This window comes from Podarcis vaucheri (assembly GCF_965113315.1).
Source record: "Podarcis vaucheri genome assembly, chromosome: 11".
NCBI lineage: Eukaryota > Metazoa > Chordata > Lepidosauria > Squamata > Lacertidae > Podarcis > Podarcis vaucheri.
Genome location: NC_138749.1, coordinates 20,149,484 through 20,171,651, shown reverse-complemented (window position 1 = coordinate 20,171,651; position 22,168 = coordinate 20,149,484). Strand labels below are relative to the sequence as shown.

At 45.4% G+C, this 22,168-nt stretch overlaps 2 protein-coding genes across 2 annotated transcripts in view; one reads left to right on the top strand and one right to left on the bottom strand.

Moving 5' to 3' along the window:
- The window catches only part of RIMOC1 (RAB7A interacting MON1-CCZ1 complex subunit 1), a 375,501-nt gene that overhangs the window by 62,999 nt on the left and 290,334 nt on the right, over positions 1-22,168 (bottom strand). The gene's annotated exons all lie outside the window — the stretch shown is intronic.
- Positions 1-22,168, top strand: part of OXCT1 (3-oxoacid CoA-transferase 1) — a 51,323-nt gene that overhangs the window by 20,361 nt on the left and 8,794 nt on the right. Inside the window, exons 8-14 of the mRNA XM_082242162.1 lie at positions 4,652-4,759; positions 9,599-9,713; positions 9,841-9,935; positions 10,028-10,076; positions 10,842-10,914; positions 11,952-12,027; positions 20,137-20,226. Of these exons, the coding sequence (XP_082098288.1) occupies positions 4,652-4,759; positions 9,599-9,713; positions 9,841-9,935; positions 10,028-10,076; positions 10,842-10,914; positions 11,952-12,027; positions 20,137-20,226 (606 nt within the window). The remainder of the gene's footprint in view (positions 1-4,651; positions 4,760-9,598; positions 9,714-9,840; positions 9,936-10,027; positions 10,077-10,841; positions 10,915-11,951; positions 12,028-20,136; positions 20,227-22,168) is intronic.

Below are 22,168 nucleotides of genomic sequence, written 5' to 3'. Positions count from 1 at the left end.
GCTTGTTAACCCTTCTGCAAAACAACGGGTGTTCTGAAGGCCGTAATTATTTGATTGTCCCCAGGGATGGAAGAGAAAGCTGCCCATACGCATCTAGAGAGAAGTTGAAGAATTTTGTGTAGGTAGGATTGGGCACAAGTATACCCATCCCATGGAGTTTTCTTGGCAGGGATACTGGAGTAGCTTGCCAGTTCCTGCTGCAGGTGGATTACGTTTGGTCAAAACTCTCCACTATGACCTGTCCATCTTGGGTGGCCCTGCACGGCAGAGCTCATAGCTTCTCTGAGTTATTCAAGCCCCTTCGCCACGGCAAGGCAGTGATCCATGAAGGGATCACTTTGCCAACAAAGGTCCGTATAGTTAAAAGCCATGGTTTTCCCAGTAGTGATGTATGGAAGTGAGAGCTGGACCATAAAAAAGGCTGATTGCAGAATAATTGATGCTTTTGAATTATGGTGCTGGAGGAGACTCTTGAGAGTCCCATGGACTGCAAGAAGATCAAACATATCCATTCTTAAGGAAATTAGCCCTGAGTGCTCACTGGAAGGCCAGATCCTGAAGCTGAGGCTCATGAGAAGAGAAGACTCCCTGGAAAAGACCCTGATGCTGGGAAAGATGGAGGGCACAAGGAGAAGGGGACGACAGAGGACGAGATGGTTGGATAGTGTTCTCGAAGCTACCAGCATGAGTTGACCAAACTGCAGGAGGCAGTGGAAGACAGGAGTGCCTGGCGTGCTCTGGTCCATGGGGTCATGAAGAGTCAGACACAACTAAACGACTAAACAACAACAAACCCATCCCGCCTCAAACGAAGAGACAAACCCCAATGCAGGATATAAATGGCAAATAGAGATAAAAATTCCAATGCAGTCCAGTGAAAATTGAGCGTGCTGTTTTCACATGTCATTAGTTTCTTTTTATATCCCATTTGTAGAATACTTTGTAAGTGGAATGGTTCCTTACCAAAGGGAAAAATGAAAGCTAGGATAACAGAAGCCTAGTTTTCCTCCTCATTTTTGAGATCCTCATTCATTATGGAATAGTTGGGAGACTGGAAGATGAGGTTTGATTTAGCAAGGAAGAGGAACAAAGGGGTGGGGGTGGGGCTCAGATCTGAGTGCAGAAATGCTCTTTCACCCACAACTAATTAAGGAAATGTAATTAAAAACCCTGCAATGTATCTTTGGTTACTTAGCAACGCCATTAGAATGCTGCTATCGCAGGTACAATGGACTTTCATTACATTGTGGGACAGGAATGAATAGCTCCATTAGTCACCAAAAATTGTGGTGTTGCTTTCATTGTTAACGATGAGACGCTGAGAAATGGCCATGCTTATAAATGCACACTCTTATATTGCCGATAACAGTCTTTGCTCTTGCGTCCCAGAAACTCTACTTAATTCTAATTCTACCTCACAAATTTGAATTCCGAGATGCGCCACACTGACTACGCATCAGCCAGGAAGCTGCAATAGGGGCATTGGCCTACCAGTGAGTTTCTTCAAACACAATTCAAAGTGTTGGTCTGACATTTAAAGCCCTAAACGGCCTCGGCCCAGTATGCCTGAAGGAGTGTCTCCACCCCCATCGTTCAGCCCGGACACTGAGGTCCAGCGCCGAGGAACTTCTGGCGGTTCCCTCACTGTGAGAAGTGAGGTTACAGGGAGCCAGGCAGAGGGCCTTCTCAGTATTGGCACCCGCCCTATGGAATGCCCTCCCATCTGATGGCAAGGAAATAAACAACTATCTGACTTTTAGAAGACATTTGAAGGCAGCCCTCTTTAGGGAAGTTTTTAATGACTGATGTTTTATTGTGTTTTTAATATTCTCTTGGAAGCTGCCCAGAGTGGCTGGGGAAACCCAGCCAGATGGGTGGGGTATAAATAATAAATTATTATAATATTATTATTATCTTGTCCCTTTTTTCTAATTCAGGGGTAGCTAACCTGAGACCCTCCAGATGGTGTTGAAATCCATCTCCTATTAGCCGTAGGCAGCATGGCCAAAGGTCGGGAACGATGGGAGTTGGAGTCTAATAACATCTGGAGGGTCAAGGGTTGCTTCCTGGATCGTGTCCAAGCTTCCACACAATCACTTTTCCGTATTAAACATTACAGCGTTGGCCACTCAAAAATGCTTTTATATACTGGTTTAAGATATGAATTTGCACCTGCTGAATGGATGAACTTGGGCATCCATCTTTAGTAGTTTCCCAGCTGCAAGGACACAAGAATTAGCCTTTTGTGTCCAGGAAATTCCTGTGGCAATTGTCACTAGTAGTGAATCTTTGCACACTTTCCTGCCAAGAGCAAAGGTTTGTACCCAGGATTCCCAGATGCACAAGGTTGCAGTGCTTCATGCAACTTGGGAGAAAAGTAGGATATCAATACATAAATACGACAATGACAACAATGTATTTGGCTACGATGCCATCTTGGTCTTCCACATTTCAGCCTTAGAAATCCATCTAGAGCTCTGGTTCTGTTTTTCCTCTTTTATAGTTTAAGGTGGGGGGTAGAATTAATGTTTTGAAAGGTTTATTAGAAGGCTAGAATAGAAAGACATTTTTCCTTTGGTGGTCTGCTGGGTACCTACTGCTGTTTTGCAAAGTAAGGCAGGATGGAGAGAGGCTTGGCTGTTTGCTTGCTTCTGTCAAATTGGAAAATGGTGCGTTTTGTTGCTTCCCCTATCCCCACGGTGCTCCTCAATCCTATTTGGAGTTTCTGTGGGGAAGAGTCTTGCTGTGCTTCAGCTATTATGTTGCAATGCGCATCTTGAGTTATGATGAGTTTCTCCGACTGGCATTTCAAAACGCTTATTCTTTTATAAGCCCATGGGGACAACCCACCTGCTTAAATAAATGTCTTTGGTGTTCTTAGCACATGGGGCGGCAACATGTGCATTCTGCACATGTTATGAATTGAAGTGTCCCAAACTATACGCTCAGAATAAATGCGTGCTCATATTTTTATTTTATTTTTTGCTTTGTAAAATGCTCCTTGCTTCCAAGAAGTAAAGTGAAAGATCATGGGTGTCAGGGGATGATTAGCTGCTTGTGCTTAAAATTGTGCCCCTTCAGAGTTTGTGCGGCCCCACAAACCTCTGTGTGTGACAGAGCTCCTCAGACATGTCTGCTCTAGTCACTAGTAGAGTCTGACAGTGGCTGCCTGCGGAAGCGCTTCCAGCAAAGAAGTTCCTTAACGGAAACGCGTCTCCTGGACTCACGACGTGGCAGCTTCCGGCGAAGCATGGGTCTCCCTGCAGTTGCTTCTGACACCTCCCCGCTATTTTCGCTGGATGTGTCTCTCACCCCTTTCTCTCCCCTGCTGTTTCCTGCCTGGGCTGCTGCGTCTCTCTCAGCATTACTGAGATCCTCCTCCAGAGACCCCTCGCTCCCCCTACTGGTCCCTGCTTTGGCTGCTGACTCTCTCCCAGTCTCTGGGAGCCCTACCAACTCCCTTTCCTCTGATGTCAGTTCCCTGACAATGGGTATATGAAGAGAGAGGGAAAATAGTGTCTGCTCAAATATTTTGCTCTTGGAAAGGCGTCGTATGGAGAGAAGCCTCCTAGTGACTGTAGTAGCTGCTGGTTCTCAAAGCAGCTACAGGCATAGTTGCACCTTCAGATTGCACTTCTAAGCCATCGCCTTGGATGACTCTTTGGTTAAAGAGAGGACCATTGCACAGTACCTCACTGTTTTGGTGGAGAGAACAAGAAAGTTAAATACTGGCTGGGGACTTCCTGTTCCCATCTGGCAATTAATAGCAAGACCTTGCAGTGCTGAGAGTGTGAATAGGCAGCCGAGGCGGCTTTCTCCTCTAGCGTAAACATGCAAGCATTACCTGCTTGGCTTCAGGCTCTTTGATTCTAGAATATTCAGTGTGGCAGCTTCGGTAGGGTGTCAGGAGTCGGTGTAGTATAGTGGTTGGCCTGCTAGACTAGGGCAGGAGAGACTGGATTTTAACTCCCCACTCTGCAGTGAAGCTCAGTGGGTGATCTTGGGACAGCAAACTACCTTGGGGAATGGGTGGCATAAAGTATTTTGCCACGGTTGTTCTTGGTAACCACCTGACGCTCTTGACTTAAAAGCATGCTGTGCACATGGCGCTCAGTGTGTTTAGACACAATCTGTGCAACGCTTACTTGCAGAACCAGGAAGTGGGTAGTAGAGAAAGTGAGACTTCCAGTTAAAGGATCTAAGAAGAAGAAGAAGAGTTTGGATTTGATATCCCACTTTATCACTACCCGAAGGAGTCTCAAAGCGGCTAACATTCTCCTTTCCCTTCCTCCCCCACAACAAACACTCTGTGAGGTGAGTGAGGCTGAGAGACTTCAGAGAAGTGTGACTGGCCCAAGGTCACCCAACAGCTGCATGTGGAGGAGTGGGGAAGCGAACCCGGTTCACCAGATTACGAGTCCACTGCTCTTAATCACTACACTATGCTGGCACTCCCAAGCCCTCACCTCACTTCATAAACTGAGAGCTCTTGGAGCTTGGAGCTATGTAACTCATTGTTGCTTCAAAAAAGAATCTGGGGACTTACCTCTTCAAAAGGAACTGAAGGGCCCTGCATGTTGCCATCTGCTAATCTTTGTGTACTGTGTGCACCCTCTAATTTTTACCCTTTTTGTTTTTCACATCTGCTCAGGTAGAAGAAATTGTGGACGTTGGTTCCTTTGCCCCAGAAGATATTCATGTCCCCAAGATCTACGTCCATCGTCTCATCAAAGGGGGAAAGTATGAAAAAAGAATTGAGGTAAGTTTTAACGAGTTTGGGGCCATCCTGTGTGTTTGCCCATGCAGCCTGGGCACATTTGTGTTGCTGCTCTTATTTTGCATAATTATGGGTTTCGCTAGTTACAAGGAGTGATGCCTTCCTAGCACGGGTGAAACTTACCTCTCTGACTTCTAAAAAAATTCAACACACCCACACCCACCCAAGCATATCTTCATCCTGAGGGGTTGGAAACTTGTTTTTCCCTCCCCTCTCTTTTTTGAAAAAAACAAAAGCTGATAATCTCATCGGAGCTTGAATGTATAAGCAGTAAAACATTTTTGTGCCTCTGTGGACCTCAGCAGACACCATGCCGTTTCCATATCCAATTATAAATGAAGGTTGAATCCCAATGCGACCCACTTAACAGAACGCATCCTCAGCACTTCATTAATTACATCTGAATTTCACTAAATAGCCCCCAAAACTGCAGCTGTGTCCAACATCCATTGGTGATAAATAGTGGGTGAATTCTGAGCTCACATTTAGGATCCGGTTATTACCATATTTTTGCATTGGCAAGAAACCTGACCTGCCATCCTAGGATCTGGGGGTGCGAAGATGCTTGGCTGGTATGTTGTGTGTGGGCATGTGTGCCCAAGCATCCCTCAGTCTTTTAGCTTGGCTTACTGAAGTCAGCTGGGACGCGGGTAGCGCTGTGGGTTAAACCACAGAGCCTAGGGCTTGCCGATCAGAAGGTCGGCAGTTTGAATCCCCGCAATGGAGTGAGCTCCCGTTTCTCAGTCCCTGCTCCTGCCAACCTAGCAGTTCCAAAGCACGTCAAAGTGCAAGTAGATAAATAGGTACCGCTCTGGCAGGAAGGTAAACGACGTTTCCGTGCGCTGGTCTGGTTCTCCAGAAACGGCTTAGTCATGCTGGCCACATGACCTGGAAGCTGTCTGCGGATAAACACTGGCTCCCTTGGCCTATAGAGCGAGATGAGCACCGCAACCCCAGAGTCGGTCACGACTGGACCTAATGGTCAGGGGTCCATTTACCTTTACCTAGAGCTCTTGTCTCTGGACGACTGGACCTAATGGTCAGGGGTCCATTTACCTTTAGCTAGAGCTCTTGTCTCTGCAAGCGCACGCCTCTTCTCTGGAGAATGGGTGTCGTTTGAGTGACCTTTGGGGGGGGGTAGCCAACTTCAGTTGCTCCCAGCCAGCATGACAAATGGTCAGGAATGACAGGATATTTTGGAAGGTACCAACCTGACTACCTCATGCCAAGAGGGGATCCTTTGGAAGCCTGTTGAGCAGACAATTGTGTTTCATGTTGCTGGTGGTAGGGCCAGGTGGCTTTCATTTCTTACGATTCTGTTGACCTATTATTGGAAGTGGTTTCCATATTGTTTTGCGAGGAACGCTGAGATTAGGGAAGAGCTGCGATTCAGAACTGGCGCTCATGAGTTACATGCAAAAAGGTTCAGTCCATGGCAATCTCCAGCAACTGTAGAGAGAGAGACCCCTGGCTGAAACTCTGGAAAGCCCCTGCCAAGTCAGTATTAACTGTGTTTTGGAGGTTTAAGTTATGTTTAAAATTTTGCACAGTGTCTATTTTTATTGTTGGCAGCCGCTTTGAGACCTACCAGGTGGAAATATATAATGTAAAATAATTAAAAAATAAACGGACCCATGTTGTGACTCCCTGTATAAGGCACCTGCATGGATAGTTTGAGGCAAAAAAAAGCTTGAATTGGGAAGGAACACCAGGGCAGTGTCTCACATCAATTTGCACACCCTCTATATAACCTGCCTCAGAACTCGTTGCAGAGCACAAGGGGTCTGTGGCAGATACGGAACCGTTCCTCAGCAGGCATATCCATAGGGAAAGCTTTGCCTGAACATTTGTTGTTGTTGTTGTTTAGTCGTGTCCGACTCTTCGTGACCCCATGGACCAGAGCACGCCAAGCACACCTGTCTTCCACTGCCTCCCTCAGTTTGGTCAACTCATGCTGGTAGCTTCAATAACACTGTCCAACCATCTCGTCCTCTGTCGTCCCCTTCTCCTTGTGCCCTCCATCTTTCCCAACATCAGGGTCTTTCCCAGGGAGTCTTCTCTTCTCATGAGGTGGCCAAAGTATTGGAGCCTCAGCTTCACGATCTGTCCTTCCAGTGAGCACTCAGGGCTGATTTCCTTAAGAATGGATACCTGAACATAGAAAACTTGAAAAACCGACCCTTGTGATAAAACTCTTGTTTTAGTGCTTTGGTTCCAAGGCAAGGTCCTAAGGGCATATGATGCAGCCACCTTGCTGAAGATAAGCAGATCAGGGTCTGACCGGTACCTGGACAGGAGACCATTTTATAACCTCCATATATGTCACTTTGAGCTCCAGGAAGGAAGGAAGGGAGAGAGAGAGATAATAAATAATTAAATGCATCTTACGTGTGCTGAATGATAGCACTGCTTACCTTTTCCTTTTGAGGCTAAGCATCAAATATTATTCCTGATTCTTCTTCAGCCTGATAGGAGGCTGGGTATAGATCTTCGTTACTGCATAGTCAAGCCATGATTGTTTTCAGTTTTTCTCCTGTTCTCCAGACCGGCTTCTCCCCTCCCTCCCTACGACGCCACTCCCCCCCCCCCAACCTCGTTTTTAAGTGTTTTATATCATCTAGACCAATGTTACAGCAGGGATTAATTTTGGTCTGCTGAGTTTTGTAATCCTTCTAGGGATCTGCCTTGTCAAAACAGGCGATGAAACGGCAAGCTCCTCTGTTTACTGTCTTAAGAGTGAAAGTGCCTATAAAAATTGCATCTACCTTGGAGGCTCTGGGCTCGCTTCTTCAAACGTAAATTGGTCTTGGACAGAATGCGGTTATCCACCCGAGTGCGGAGTGAGGGTTCCAGTATAAAGCAGATTTAGCTTAGAGTGCCTGGAAAAGGAAGATAGTTTATCATATTAGGAAAGGAATAATTATGGCTGTAATATCTGGCCTGGCTCTGGCTGGGAGAGCAAAACATCCCAAGGGAAGCCTAATTCCGATTTAAGCTGCTATTAAACATATCTTCGCGTTTTCTTTATGCCTCAGTTTCAAAAGTGAGAAGAAGCAGAGACTTGGGCCAAGATGCAAGTCAGAGTTTTAGATTCAGAAGCCTTGGTGCTTCGAATGCATGGATACAGTATATGGTCGTACCTTGGTTCTCAAACGCCTTGTGACTCAAATGTTTTGTCTCCCGGACACCGCAAATCCGGAAGTAGGTGTTCCGGTTTTCTTTTCTTTCTTTCTTTTTTTTGTATATAATTTTTATTAAAATTTTCCATTATATCAATTCCAATATCAAACAATTTTCACAAATTTCAATTTTTAGACTTCCATCAGCTTCTCTGTCAATCATCCATGTTTACCCATTTTTACATATTTTCTAAATTTAATATTGCATTTTAATATTACTTTTACAATCCTCTTTCTGTTTAACAATACTCCTCTGCCTTTCACAAAGCCTCTTTAAATCCCACTAGCGTTGTTTGTTCATCACATATACTTTTCAGATATTCTGTAAATTCTCCCCAGTCCTCGATGAACTTGTGGTCCCCTTGATATCTGATCTTCCCAGTTAGTTTGTCCAATTCAGCATAGTCTATAAGTTTCATTCTCCATTCTTCAAGAGTCGGTATTTCTTCCTGTTTTCATTTTTGGGCCATTAATATTCTTGCTGCTGTTACTGCGTATTGAAAGAGTTTATTGTCCTTTCTATTTATTTCACTTCCTATTATTCCTAACAGAAAGGCTTCTGGTTTCTTTACAAATGTATATTTCAACATCTTCTTCAATTCATTATATATCATTTCCCAGAAACCTCTCACTTTCTTACACTCCCACCACATATGAAAAAAAGTTCCTTCTTGGTGCTTCGAATGCATGGATACAGTATACAGTCGTACCTTGGTTCTCGAACACCTTGTTGACTCAAATGTTTTGTCTCCTGGACACCGCAAATCCGGAAGTAGGTGTTCTGGTTTTCAAGCTATTTTGGGACGCAGCTTCCATGGCTTCCAATTGAGTGCAGGAAGCTCCTGCAGCCAATCGGAAGCTGTGCCTTCGTTTTCGAACATTTTCGGAAGTCAAACGGTCTTCTGCAACGGATTCTGTTCAAGAACCAAGGTACAACTGTATAAGCATCCTGGTAGCAGTCTTGGTAGCATCCTGGTATGCTTTCGAACAGCTAGGTTGGCAGGAGCAGGGACCGAGCAACGGGAGCTCACCCCGTCGCGGGGATTCGAACCACCGACCTTCTGATCGGCAAGTCCTAGGCTCTGTGGTTTAACCCACAGCACCACCCACATCCCAAATCTTGGCATATCTGCAGCTAAAAGAATCAAATGGTCCCCCCTACTGAACGCAGCCCTGACTCACCTTCTTCAAACAGCTGAGCTAAAGGACATCCATACTGCGATTATATCAGCTAACTCTGCTGCTGAGGCCATGAAACTATTCAAGACACTCACAGAAAGGCTGAAACTACGCTTAACAACTGTGATCCAAAATACTGCCACAAAAAGGTTAACGGAATTTGCCACCTGGTTTGACTCTGAGTGCAGACAGGCAAAGGGACACCAGCAGAGAGCTTACTGTAAATATAGGACCTCCAGGTCACCTCTCTTATTTACTGCATACGTTTCTCTTCGTTTAGGTTATGTGCAGATCAGGCCAGTGTTTAGCGTAAACCAACCCAGGCCATCTTAAAAATGTTTCTTACTGCTTCAGGGTGCCTGAGGCCTGCCTTTACCAACTGTGATATAATATATGCTGGTCCTTAATGTTCCACAAAAGAGTGCAGCTGTCGCCACCCTTTTCACTCTGCTTGCTTTTCTAGAGGTTGTCGCTACGCAAAGCTGAAGATAGCAAAGGCAAGCAGAAGAAAGATGGCGATAACGTAAGAGAGAGGATCATCAGGCGAGCGGCCCTTGAATTCGAGGATGGCATGTACGGTATCCTTTGGCTGTGTGGAATGCAGTCGCTTTTTTAAAAAATATTTTCAAGGCGCATTTGAATTCAATACATTTGTGTACAGAATAAAGAACTCGGATCCGTTTAACCTTGACCGAACCGTTTAAGCTAACCTGGGTATTGGAATCCCACTGCTTGCCAGCAACTTCATCAGTCCAGATATAACTGTTCATCTACAGAGTGAAAATGGAGTCCTTGGCTTGGTAAGAAAGGGACACAGGCAACGGGAATCAATACACAACACAACCGTTTGACTGGAAAGTTAATGCAAGTGTTTGTTTTGTATTTTAACTAGGGACCTTACCCATCTGAAAGCGAAGTTGACCCTGACCTCATCAATGCAGGTTAAACCCGATTTTTGTCTTCCTTTCACATATTTATACTGCCCTTCCTTCAAGAAGTTAATGGGGAGGTGGAAGAGGAAAGCAGGGAAACAGAACCATGGACAGCTTCAGATAGCTTCAGATAGACTTCCAAAATGTTTGGAAACCAAAGTGCAGCTCCTGATTGGCTGCAGGAAGTTCCTGCAGGCAATCAGAAGCCGTGCCGGATGTTCGGCTTCTGAAAATCATTCAAAAAGCGGAACACTCACTTCTGGGTTTCAATTGTTCAGGAGCTGATTTGTTTGGGAGCCAAGGCATTTGAGATCCAAGGTACAACTGTGCAGCATTTGAATGTCTCTGGCATGCTGGCTCTTAAGTAAGCTTTAATTTCTCTGCAACCTTTAAAAATATATATATATTTTTAAAAGGTTGCAGAGAAATTAAAGCTTACTTAAGAGCCAGCATGTCAGAGACATTCTCTCATATATATATATATATCTGTGTCTAACGGAATGTCACAAAATTTTATCAGAGTCGCTGGCAAGGATCTTCATTCACAAGCATTCTCCCTTGGAAGAGTTTACTTGAAGTTTGGAGGGACTCTTGTCATTTGTGTTTTATTGCTTTTGTCTTTCTGTTTTCCTCACCTCCACCCCGGTCCCGGAAAAAAAGAGTAGAAACTTTGTGAAGCCTTGTGGGGCGACACAGACAACATCGATTCCCAGCACCACCCTGGGATTTTGCCTGTTGGCCCATAGCAAACTTAACACTGAGTTTCTTCTACAGGCAAAGAGACGGTCACTGTGCTACCAGGGGCTTCCTACTTCTCTAGCGATGAATCTTTTGCAATGATTCGAGGGTATGTAATGAAAAAACCTAATTTGCTAAATGTCAAGAGCACAGGCCCAGCTGGTGCCTGAACTTATTAGTAACCCACACCAAAGTGACTATCCGTCAGTCTTCTGCGAAACAGCAAAATAATTAGTAGCTGGGTGTTGGAACTCAATAGATTTAGCAGCTGGGTATCGAACTCAAAATAGTCAACTCGGCTGGTGCTGTCAGTTGTCAGGCCAACACTTTTTTTGTACTAATCTTTTGTGTTGTATGAACAGAGTATTAAGGGTGATTTTGTGGTACAGGCTGTGCAGTGATGTTTTGTTTTTACCGTTACCGCCTTGGTGTGTTGTTTAGCAAATGACGAATGGTACCAAGTTTGACATGTAGCTAATTATCCCAGGCTGCTGAGTTCAGTGGGACATAATCCCAGGTAATGACACTACCCTTTTATCTGCCTTAGAATTCAATGGATCTTACTCCTCGGTAAATGGGTATAAGATGGCAGCCTCAACGTGCATGGGATTTTAGTCTCGCAGCTATCCAACGGCGCTTGATTTTTAAGCTATTTTTCTGCCCTTGCTTTTATAGAGAGGTACTGTTGGGATGCGGGTGGTGCTGTGGGTTAAACCACAGAGCCTAGGACTTGCTGATCAGAAGGTCGGCGGTTCGAATCCCTGCGACGGAGTGAGCTCCCGTTGCTCGGTTCCTGCTCCTGCCAACCTAGCAGTTCGAAAGCACGTCCCAGTACAAGTAGATAAATAGGTACCGCTCCGTCGGGAAGGTAAACGGCGTTTCCGTGCGCTGCTCTGGTTCGCCAGAAGCGGCTTAGTCATGCTGGACACATGACCCGGAAGCTGTACGCTGGCTCCCTTGGCCAGTAAAGCAAGATGAGTGCCGCAACCCCAGAGTCGGCCACGACTGGACCTAATGGTCAGGGTTCCCTTTACCTTTTTACTGTTCAGGAATGGTTAGAGGGCTTGTAGATGGAACAAACAAAAACTGTGCCAGAATTTCTGATGCCAAAAGCGTGCTCGTTTCTTTCTTTGTTCCTTTTATCAGGGGACATGTTAATCTGACAATGCTTGGAGCGATGCAGGTGTCTAAATATGGTGATCTAGCCAACTGGATGATTCCTGTAAGTAGATGGAGAGCGTCCTTATTATATATTTGCATCATGCATTTTATTCGAAGTGATTAGAAGCATCTTTTCATTTCACTGAAATGATGTGTTCTCAACAATAGTAAAAATGACTCCTTTTGGGTGCATGCAATGATCCCAATGCTTTGTTTTTGTTCTGTAATTGAAGAACAACTTCTTCCTTTTTTTACATATAAAAAAAAATCCAGCATCAGTTCATAAGTTCTCGGAAGAGCAGGGTGGGTGCTCACGACTCCTTCTAACAAAACATGTTATTGTGTAATCAAAGTAGAGAACGGGCTAGTAACCTTCACCTACCAATTGAGCATTGGAAGCTGTCTTATAACTGGCCCATTTAGCTCAGTATTGTCTAAAATGACTGGTAGTTCTTCCTGATTTCAGATGGATGTCAGGGAACTGACATTGGAGCAGAGGGGAGAAGCGAGGCTCCCGGACTCTGCAGGAGAGGGGACGAGTAAGGGAAGAGAGAGAACGTCATCTGGGGAAGGAAGTCCAGGTGACACCAGGAAGAAGGGAGAGGGAGAGAGCCTCTCGGAGGTGAGGCTCCGAGACTCTTCCAGTGAAGTCAGTGAGGAGGGTGGAGGACCACCACTCGGCACGCCCACTCTGCGCAGAAGGCTTCCGCGCAGAGAGGCGAGGCGAAGGTTGTCCGTTAAGGAATTCTTATGCTGGAGGAAATTTAGGAGACGCCCACTCACGGATTCTGCTAGCGACTGAGCAGCAGCGCCAAGGGCTGCTCAGTCAGGGAAAGACACAACCGCCCCTAAGCAGTTTGGAACAGCTAGAGGTTTACACACAAGCAACCCCAATTCCCGTGACAATGGCCTTACCTGGAGGAGCTGGGGATCAAACTTGAGACCCTTTGCATGCAAGGCAGATGCTTCACCATTGAGCCACAGCCCTTCCCTAAACATCTTTGGTTCTCGACTTTGTAATCTAGTCATTCCTAGGCACGTTGGCTTTTTCAACAAGGAATCCAGCTGTCCATAGAGAAATTTGCAAAAGCCTAAAATGTAGGTGACAGAATGAATTAAATCAATTTCCAGAAGTAAACACACATGTTATGTAGTTACCATCATCATCACCATAATATGGGCTGTTTAAAAAACTGTTTTTTTCTTACTGCAAGGATTTCCTTTTCTTAGTGTAGTTTAGAGTCTGTTCACCTCCCACTGAGAACTTGCAACTTGTGATATTTCACTCTCAGCAGTAAAGCCTTTTCATGCAGCCTCCCCTGATACCAATTTAGGGATCCTGGAAAAAATAGTCTGGTTCACTCTTGAGGCTTGACCAACGAAAGATGAATCTAACATAATATTTAGGCCCTCTTTGCTTTGCTTGGAATCTGAAAAAGCAATGGCTTCTTAAGAGTTAACCTGTCCTTTGAATGTGCTCAGATATTTGTTGGGAGTCCAACTCCTATTAACCCCAGCAAGCATAGCCAGTGGTCAGAGATTATTAGACTTGGAGTCCAGCAAGATCTGAATGGCCACAATTTCCTCCTGCTATAAACCTGCTGTTAGTGTTTGAGATCCTCACTATAGTCTAGTTTCTTAAAAGAAAGTCTGCCTTGGGCTGGAGTCCTATACACAATTGCACAACGTCTGGGAGTATGTCCCATTGAACTTAATGATGCTTACTTCTGGCTAAGCATGTAGGTATGAATGAAATGATTCTTTTCATACTCTGCTAAGCTCCATGTGAACAGTGGGGCTATTATTTTTGAAATAATGGGGGGGCAGCCTACCCCTATACCCTCACTCTCCAGATTTGAAAGACCAAACCATTTTGCAACACAGCAGCACCAGGGGCTTCCATTTGAAAGAGAATAGTCAAAACTCTGCTTCCCTATAATTGAGCCCATTCATGCATCTGAAGGAGCTCTCTTTTCAGACGGGATACACCTTCATTTGAAATAGGAAAATAATACGTTCTGACATAAAACATGCAGATGTCATCATTTTTACGATTTGCGGGAGGTGTTGCCAACCCTGTAGTATGTCCATTTTGAAAAGACTTGACGTTCACTAGCAATTTTTCCTTAATAGTATTTGAAGCACTAATTACTGTGGATTTTTTGTTTGTTTGTTTGTTTTAGCTGGTTCTATCTTGTAAAAAAACAAACACAAAGCACAATTTTAAACTGGTTCTTTTGTGATGAGTTATCTGGAACGGCTGCATCAAGAAGTACATTTTGCGATGAATTATGTTGCTCTTCTGGGTGGAACACCCCCCTCCCCCCCGACAGAATTGTTGAATATGAGGCTGTAGTTTCTTTGACTAATGATGCTTTTATATTGGTAAAATAGCCCTGAGCCGTTGAAGATCACACTTTAAGAGCAATGGGGTAGGAGTTGGAGGAGAGATTAAAAGTGATGGATGAGGTCTCCTAGGGATTTATTAATATTAATACCATAAATACTGGTGGTGCTGCTCTGATGCAACAGCAAATAAACCACTGAACCGGTGACAGATGCCCTGAGGCTAACTGTTGATGAATCCTGAAGAATAAATTTGGGGAAGGTTCTGCAGTCGGCATGCAAACGCTTCGAAACTTTCTGCCAACTTTTACCAGCTCTCCTTGTATTCAGAAAGGGGTTCTTGAGAAATGCCTGCTCCTGGCAGCTGCTTCTCCTGGGCAAAACCATATTACTGAAGATGCCTTATGACGGGGCTACCTACCATGGCGGCAGGCACCCCAAGGAACCAGGCAGAGCCCTTTCTAGCCTCCTTGAATGCTTCTTTGTAGTGCTTATTGGCAAAGGGCCTTAAAGTTGCTTTCCTGCTTATCTCCACAGCAACCCCATGGGGCAGTAAATATTGCAGGGTGGGGGGAAAGTCACCTCATCATGACCCTTCCGCATCAGAAATAGTAGACTAACTTAAAATGACAAAGCTAGCCAGCATCTTAAAAAGCAGAGACATCACCTTGCCAACAAAGGTCCGTATAGTTAAAGCTATGGTTTTCCCAGTAGTGATGTATGGAAGTGAGAGCTGGACCATAAAGAAGGCTGATCACCGAAGAATTGATGCTTTTGGATTATGGTTCTGGAGGAGACTCTTGAGAGTCCCATGGACTGCAAGAAGATCAAACCTATCCATTCTTAAGGAAATCAGCCCTGAGTGGTCACTGGAAGGACAGATCCTAAAGCTGAGGCTCCAGTACTTTGGCCACCTCATGAGAAGGGAAGACTCCCTGGAAAAGACCCTGGTGTTGGGAAAGATGGAGGGCACAAGGAGAAGGGGACGACAGAGGACGAGATGGTTGGACAGTGTTCTCGAAGCTACCAGCATGAGTTTGACCAAACTGCGGGAGGCAGTGGAAGAAAGGAGTGCCTGGCGTGCTCTGGTCCATGGGGTCACGAAGAGTTGGACACGACTAAACAACAACAACAAACAAGAGGCTACCAGCTCTGCAGGCAAGGGGTGACATAATTGGGCTCTTGAGCCCCACAGGGATGCTGCAGAAAGAATGTAGTTGGTCAAGGGAGCCGTGGACTCAAAAAGGTTGAAAACCTCTGGCTTATACAATGCAGAGCCAGCTCTGGTTAGCTGCTGCCTCAGTTCTAAACAGGTTTAATTAACTAGAAATAGGGTTACATTATGCATGGTATTTTTCAGGCGTTGAGAGCCTCCCATTTGTGTGGGGTGGGTACAATGATGGAAGTCGTATTCCAATACCACCTGAAAGACACCACATTGGCTACCGTAAACGGAGAGGAAGAGGGTATCAGGAACTCTTTTAAAGATTACTTATCTTAAGAGTTATCAGAGTCAGAAGAAAGAATGCATGGTGCTGCTTACTAGAAGACACAGATGTGGTCTAAAATGTCGCTCCTTTACAGGGTGTATATTTGCATTTGGTTTTCCATAGATGCTACAAAACAAGCAAAGTCAGATACATTAATGAATGCATCAATTTATTACAATGGTACAGTGGTGCCTCGCAAGACGAAAAGAATCTGTTCTGTGATTTTCTTCGTCTAGCGGTTTTTTCGTCTTGCGAAGCAAGCCCATTGAAGGATTAGCGGCTTAGCGCTATTAGCAGCTTATCTGCTGATCGGATCTGCTGATAAGCGGCTTAGCGGCTTAGAAAAAGGGGGGGGGAGGGGAAAAAACCAGCAGGAACTTGCAAGACATTGTCGTCTTGCGAAGCAAGCCCATAGGAGTTTTGTTTTGCGAAGCACCTCCAAAACGGAAAACTCTTTCGTCTAGCGAGTTTTCCATCTTGCGAGGCATTCGTCTTGCGGGGCACCACTGTACCTCAGGTTAAGAACTTAATTCATTCCGGAGGTCCGTTCTTAACCTGAGGTACCACTTTAGCTAATGGGGTCTCCCACTGTCGCCACACAATTTCTGTTCTTATCCTGAAGCAAAGTTCTTAACCCAAGGTACTATTTCTGGGTTAGCAGAGTCTGTAACCTGAAGCATCTATAAACCCGAGGTATCACTGTATCTTTAGAGGTCAGTGTAAGCCAAGACCCTAAATAGGGGGTAGGAGAGCTGAAAAGAATTTCACATTTGCCAACCTATGCGCCCCTTTGGTTTCAGATAGTGCATAGGAAGAAGAGTCTAAAAAGCCCAGGACACAAATTTCCACAGCCCTCTAGCAGCTATGGTGGCTCATTTACCGGAAGTGATGTATTTAGATTTAACTCTGGAAGTGTATACCCAATTCTGACCAAACCAGGCCTCCTATGTATATTTTGCTCTAGGAGGCTTAGTTTGGTCAGAATCTAGTATACACTTCCAGATCTAACGCTAAATACATTGCTTCTGGTAAATGGGCCAGCAGAGGGCCGCGAAAATTTGTGTCCCAGGCTTGTTAGACTTGTCTCCCCATGTACTATCTGAAGCCCAAGGGGAGCATGGTTTGCCAGACGTGAAATATATTGGCATTATTTTCAGCTCTCCTACTGGACTATGAAGCTTTAAGGAGGAATTAATTTCCCAAATTGGCATGAAAGAAAGAGCAATTCTGCAGTGGAACCAATTACCCTCAAAGGGATGCGCCCTCTTGCTCTCTCTGTGTGTGGTTTGGAGCGGGGGGGAGGCATTACTGTTTTGTTTGCTATTACGTTATGCATTTGTGCAGTTCTATGCTGCAAACTGCCCTGTGATCCTTGGATGAAGAGCGGCGTATACATTTAATAACTAGAAAATAAATAAATGTTCTACACTCCGTAATGGGGAGGTCTTCAAGCAGAGCCTGGCTCTGTTGGGGATGTGTTAGTTATTACGCTCCACCAGTTGAGCTATTACAGAAGGATAAGCTGCATGCATCCAAAGGTGACCCCCCTATGGATCATTTGAGGTTTCCCCACTGATCCAGCAGATAATTTCTTCTAAAGGAAGCCTTTTTAAGACCGGACTGTGGCTTGCCTCTTTGCCCATGGGAACGTGGGTGGCAGAAAGGTCCAAGCGAGCCTGCCATTTTCATAGGCACAATTTCGAGTCAGTTCTGGGGTCTGTGGTGTATGTCAAGAGTGGCAAATGGCATGAACCTTATATGTTTTGTCTCTGTAAATAACTGTTGGTTCAAAAGCAGGATTGCTCAGACAGCACTGCGACAAAGGGAGGGAAGTGTCACATTGTGGATATAGGATACCGTATTTTTCGCTCCGTAAGACGCACTTTTTCCCTCCTAAAAAGTAAGGGGAAATGTGTGTGCGTCTTATGGAGCGAATGCAGGCGGGAGGCTCTGCTCAGTGCTCCCTTTAAATATTTTTTTTTCTTGCATTCCCCCTCTAAAAACTAGGTGCGTCTTATGGTCAGGTGCGTCTTATGGAGCGAAAAATATGGTATATGCCCATCTTTTGGAAGCTTTGAGCATGCAGGTGTTCAGATTGGCGTTTGTATATCTTTCTGCATTGCACTTGAAGGATTTTTGAACCAGCTTTATCCTTTTATTCCTTGTACTGCTGGGGGGGCGGCGGCTGGGGGGATGTCAGCATAGTAATTTCCGTGCATTTCTTGCTAAAGTTCATTGGGATCTTCTCTCCTCCTCTGCATTCCTCCAGATCTAATCTATCTGTCGGAGATAGCAATATGATGACAATAGTTCTGTAATTGTACCATTCTGAGGCTGGTAGTCACTTGGGGGAAAAATGACACAGCAAATATATATCAGGGCAATTCATCTTTGGTTCTTTCCAGTCATGTACTTTTTTATTGAGGATATGGGAAAACAAAGTACTCAAGCACAAGGGGATAGCTTTTGTTTTTGTTTTTTTAAAAAATAACTCAAGCTGCGGTAGCAGGAAGTGGATATTAATAGTGTTTACATTTTACACAAAGTACTTTACATACAATACAAAAAAAATTATATTTGAAACATACTGACTTGGGGAAGAAGGAAATTTTGTTCAAGGCATCCTTATGGTTTGTTTTTCATGACTTTCAATGATTTCTAAAACTGCAAAAATAACATATTGCCGAACACTTGTTTGTGTCCTGCTATTTTTAAATCTTTGCAATTTCTTCCACAGAAGGAGAGTATGAGTAGAAACTAGCTTTAACACCTTACCCCAGTGGTTTTCAACCAGTGTGCCGTGGCACCCTGGGGTGCCTTGAATGATGGTCAGGGGTGCCGCGGGCAACACTGGCCTCTGTCCCTCTTTCCTTCCCTCCCACTTCTGATGCCCTCTCACATCTCTGCCTCCCAAAGGCTTGCACAGCTGTTTATTGCAGCAGCTCTGGCTACAAGCTCCTCAGGCGAATGGTGCCTCTGGGGCTGGCCAGGGGGTGCTTCCCAAGTCCCTGTGGGGCAGTGGGGCAGCTCAGAGACCAGGGGCTGCAGCTGCCCAGAGGACTTCCAAGGAGAGGGGAGAGGAGGCTGAAGGAACTCTCCACAAGGGAGGGTGTTTGAAGAAGGGTAAGAGGGATGACAGAGGACGAGATGGTTGGACAGTGTTCTCGAAGCTACCAACATGAGTCTGACCAAACTGCGGGAGGCAGTGGAAGACAGGAGTGCCTGGTGTGCTCTGGTCCATGGGGTCACGAAGAGTCGGACACAACTAAACGACTAAACAACAGCAACAAACAAGAGGCTGCCAGCTCTGCAGGCAAGGGGTGACATAACTGGGCTCCCAAGTGCTGCAGAAAGAATGTAGTTGGTCAAGGGAGCCGTGGACTCAAAAAGGTTGAAAACCTCTGTCTTATACAGTGCAGAGCCAGCTCTGGTTAGCTGCTGCCTCAGTTCTAAACAGGTTTATTTGGGTGTGGACCTGTTGGTTGGGGAAGGGTCTTGGCTCAATGGTAGTGCATCTACTTGCATGAACAAGGTTCAATCCCTGGTATGTCCAGGTAGGGCTGGGAGAGATCCCTGCCGCAAACCTTGGAGAGCTGCTGCCAGGCAGGTTAGACAGTACTGAGCTTGATGGACCAATGCTGATCCCGTCTCTGCAGAACTTCCACACATTTTGGCCAATCCAAAGGATCAGCTGTTTAGATACGTCAAGGCAGTCACACGAGGCTTTCGGCAGCAGCGCTTGCTTGGCGGTCTTCTGCTTCACATAAAACAAATGGGAATTACCCTTCAAGTGAATGTGTGGGATTGTCACCTGCATGTTGGGTTCTTCCTCCAGTTCTTCCTCCTGAAGGAACCTGGGAAATAAAGTGGATTAAATTAAATTCGAGTTTGCCATTTTGAAATGACTGCATTTCCCAAACAACAATGCACGCTAAGTGGTTGCTATCAGGTTTGCAACTAAATTGAGCCTTTCAGTGGCCTAGCAATATAATCCAAAATGTTTGGTCACACAACCCATGTGTGCTGAAGAATTATAGATATTTAGAGACAAGATGCAGTTCCTTGTTTTGCCCATCAATCATCTTTCCCCATAAATAATATGGGAACCCTCTCAAAATGTAATGCTTGTGATATGTAGACTTGGAGAGGTTATGGAGAATCATTATTCAAAGAGAAACTAAAGGGACCATTGGCTTAATTTTGCATTTTGTCTGATGCTTGTTTTCCAGATTCTGTAGATTAAATGCATCAAAGCAAAGAGTGTTGGTATATTGAGCTGGGCTGTTGACACCTGTTCTTCTTTTTCTTTTTTGTGTGAAATCTTGTGTTTTTAGGGTAAGATGGTGAAAGGCATGGGAGGCGCCATGGACTTGGTGTCCAGCTCAAGAACTAAAGTGGTCGTCACTATGGAGCACTCTGCAAAGGTAATCTTTTTATAAATATTCTCTTCTTGTGGATTTCTCCTTAGACTGAAAAAACACCCTGGGTTCTGTCCAATTCTGTGTGCACAGAGTTCCAGTCACACAATGGGTCTTCTTCTTCTCCTCTTGTGTTTTCCTCCAACTTTCTGGAGCAGGTTTTCAGGGTGCACGGGTTGTGGGGAGGAGGAGAAAGTTTTGCTGCATGAGTGGAAGAGCATATTTAAAAGCATGTGGCTACTAGCCATGATGGCTCTGCTCTGCCTCTACAGTCAAAAGGGACACGGGTGGCGCTGTGGTCTAAACCACTGAGCCTCTTGGGCTTGCTTATTGGAAGATCGGCGGTTCGAATCCCCATGACGGGTTGAACTCCTGTTGCTCTGTCCCAACTCTGGCCAACCAAACAGTTAGAAAGCACACCAGTGCAAGTAGATAGATAGGTACCGCTGTGGCGGGAAGGTAAATGGCATTTCCGTGCACTCTGACACTCGTCACGGTCCTCTGTGCGCCAGTAGCGGTTTATTCATGCTGGCCACATGACCTGGAAAACTGTCTGTGGACAAACGCCGGCTCCCTTGGCCTGAAAGCAAGATGAGTGCTGCAAGCCAATAGCCTTTGACTGGACTTAACCGTCCAGGGGTCCTTTACCTTGACCTTTTACAGTCAAGAGGCAGCAATTGCTTCTGAATAGCAATTGCTGGAAGCCGCAGGAGGGGAGAGTGGCCTTGTGCTCTGGTCCCGCTTGCAGGCTCCCCATAGGCATCTGGCTGGCCATTATGAGAACAGGATGCTGGTCTAGATGGGCCACTGGCCTGATCCAACAGGCTCTTCTCGTGTTCTTCTGGCTGCCCGCAAAGAATCATGGGAACTGTAGTTTGTTAAGGGTGCTAGAAACCATAGGTCTTTAAGTGGGAAACTACAGGTCCCAGGATTCTCTTGGAGAGATCACGTGCTTTAAACATTTGTTGAACAAACTAAGACCACACTGAGAGCCAGTGTGGTGTAGTGGTTAAGAGCGGTGGACTTGTAATCTGGTGAACTGGGTTCACTTCCCCGCTCCTCCACATGCAGCTGCTGGGTGAATTTGGGCCAGTCACACTTCTCTGAAGTCTCTCAGCCTCACTCACCTCACCTCACAGAGTGTTTGTTGAGGGGGAGGAAGGGAAAGGAGATTGTTAGCCGCTTTGAGACTCCTTAGGGATAAAGCGGGATATCAAATCCAAACACCAGTGTGTGGTGTGGATCTGCCAGATTTCTGCCGTCCTAGTGAACAGCGGCATTAAATGTGGCCCATTGTTTCTGCATGAGGTTGTCCATTGCCTGCTTTCTCGCAGATTCCTGTCTCTGTGTTTAACACTTTGCCAGGTGTGGGGGCCCTATGACCCTCCAGATGTTGCTGAACTATAACTGACACCACCCCTGGCCATTGACCATGCTTGCTGGGATCAATGGGAGTTGTAGTTCAGCCACATCTGGACAGGTAAAGTTCCCCACACCTTTCCTGTGCTGTTTTTATCCTGGAATAGATGTCCTCTTTCTTCATCTCACTAATTCCCTTGTATCTTAAAACAACAACAACAACAACACCACCACACAAGCTTGCCTTCCTGACCACATTTCTGAAACCTTCTAAAGTCATAATAATAATAATAATACAATTATTTATACCCCGCCCATCTGGCTAGGTTTCCCAATTTTGCTGCTTTTTCACTTGCCACCATAAGCAATCCATATGCTTTTTTCCAGTCTCTGACCTCCTTAGCTACTCTTTGCAGCAGCCATTCCTCCTTTCCCCATCAGTGAGCTCTCTTGGAATGGTGTTTACATGGTGGTGTAATGTCGATTCATAGGGGGAAATGTCAGAAATAAAATGGGCACTGGTAGGCTTTACGCTCTCTCATCTACCCCCACCCCCAAACCAATCCCTGGAAAATTACTAAATATTGTC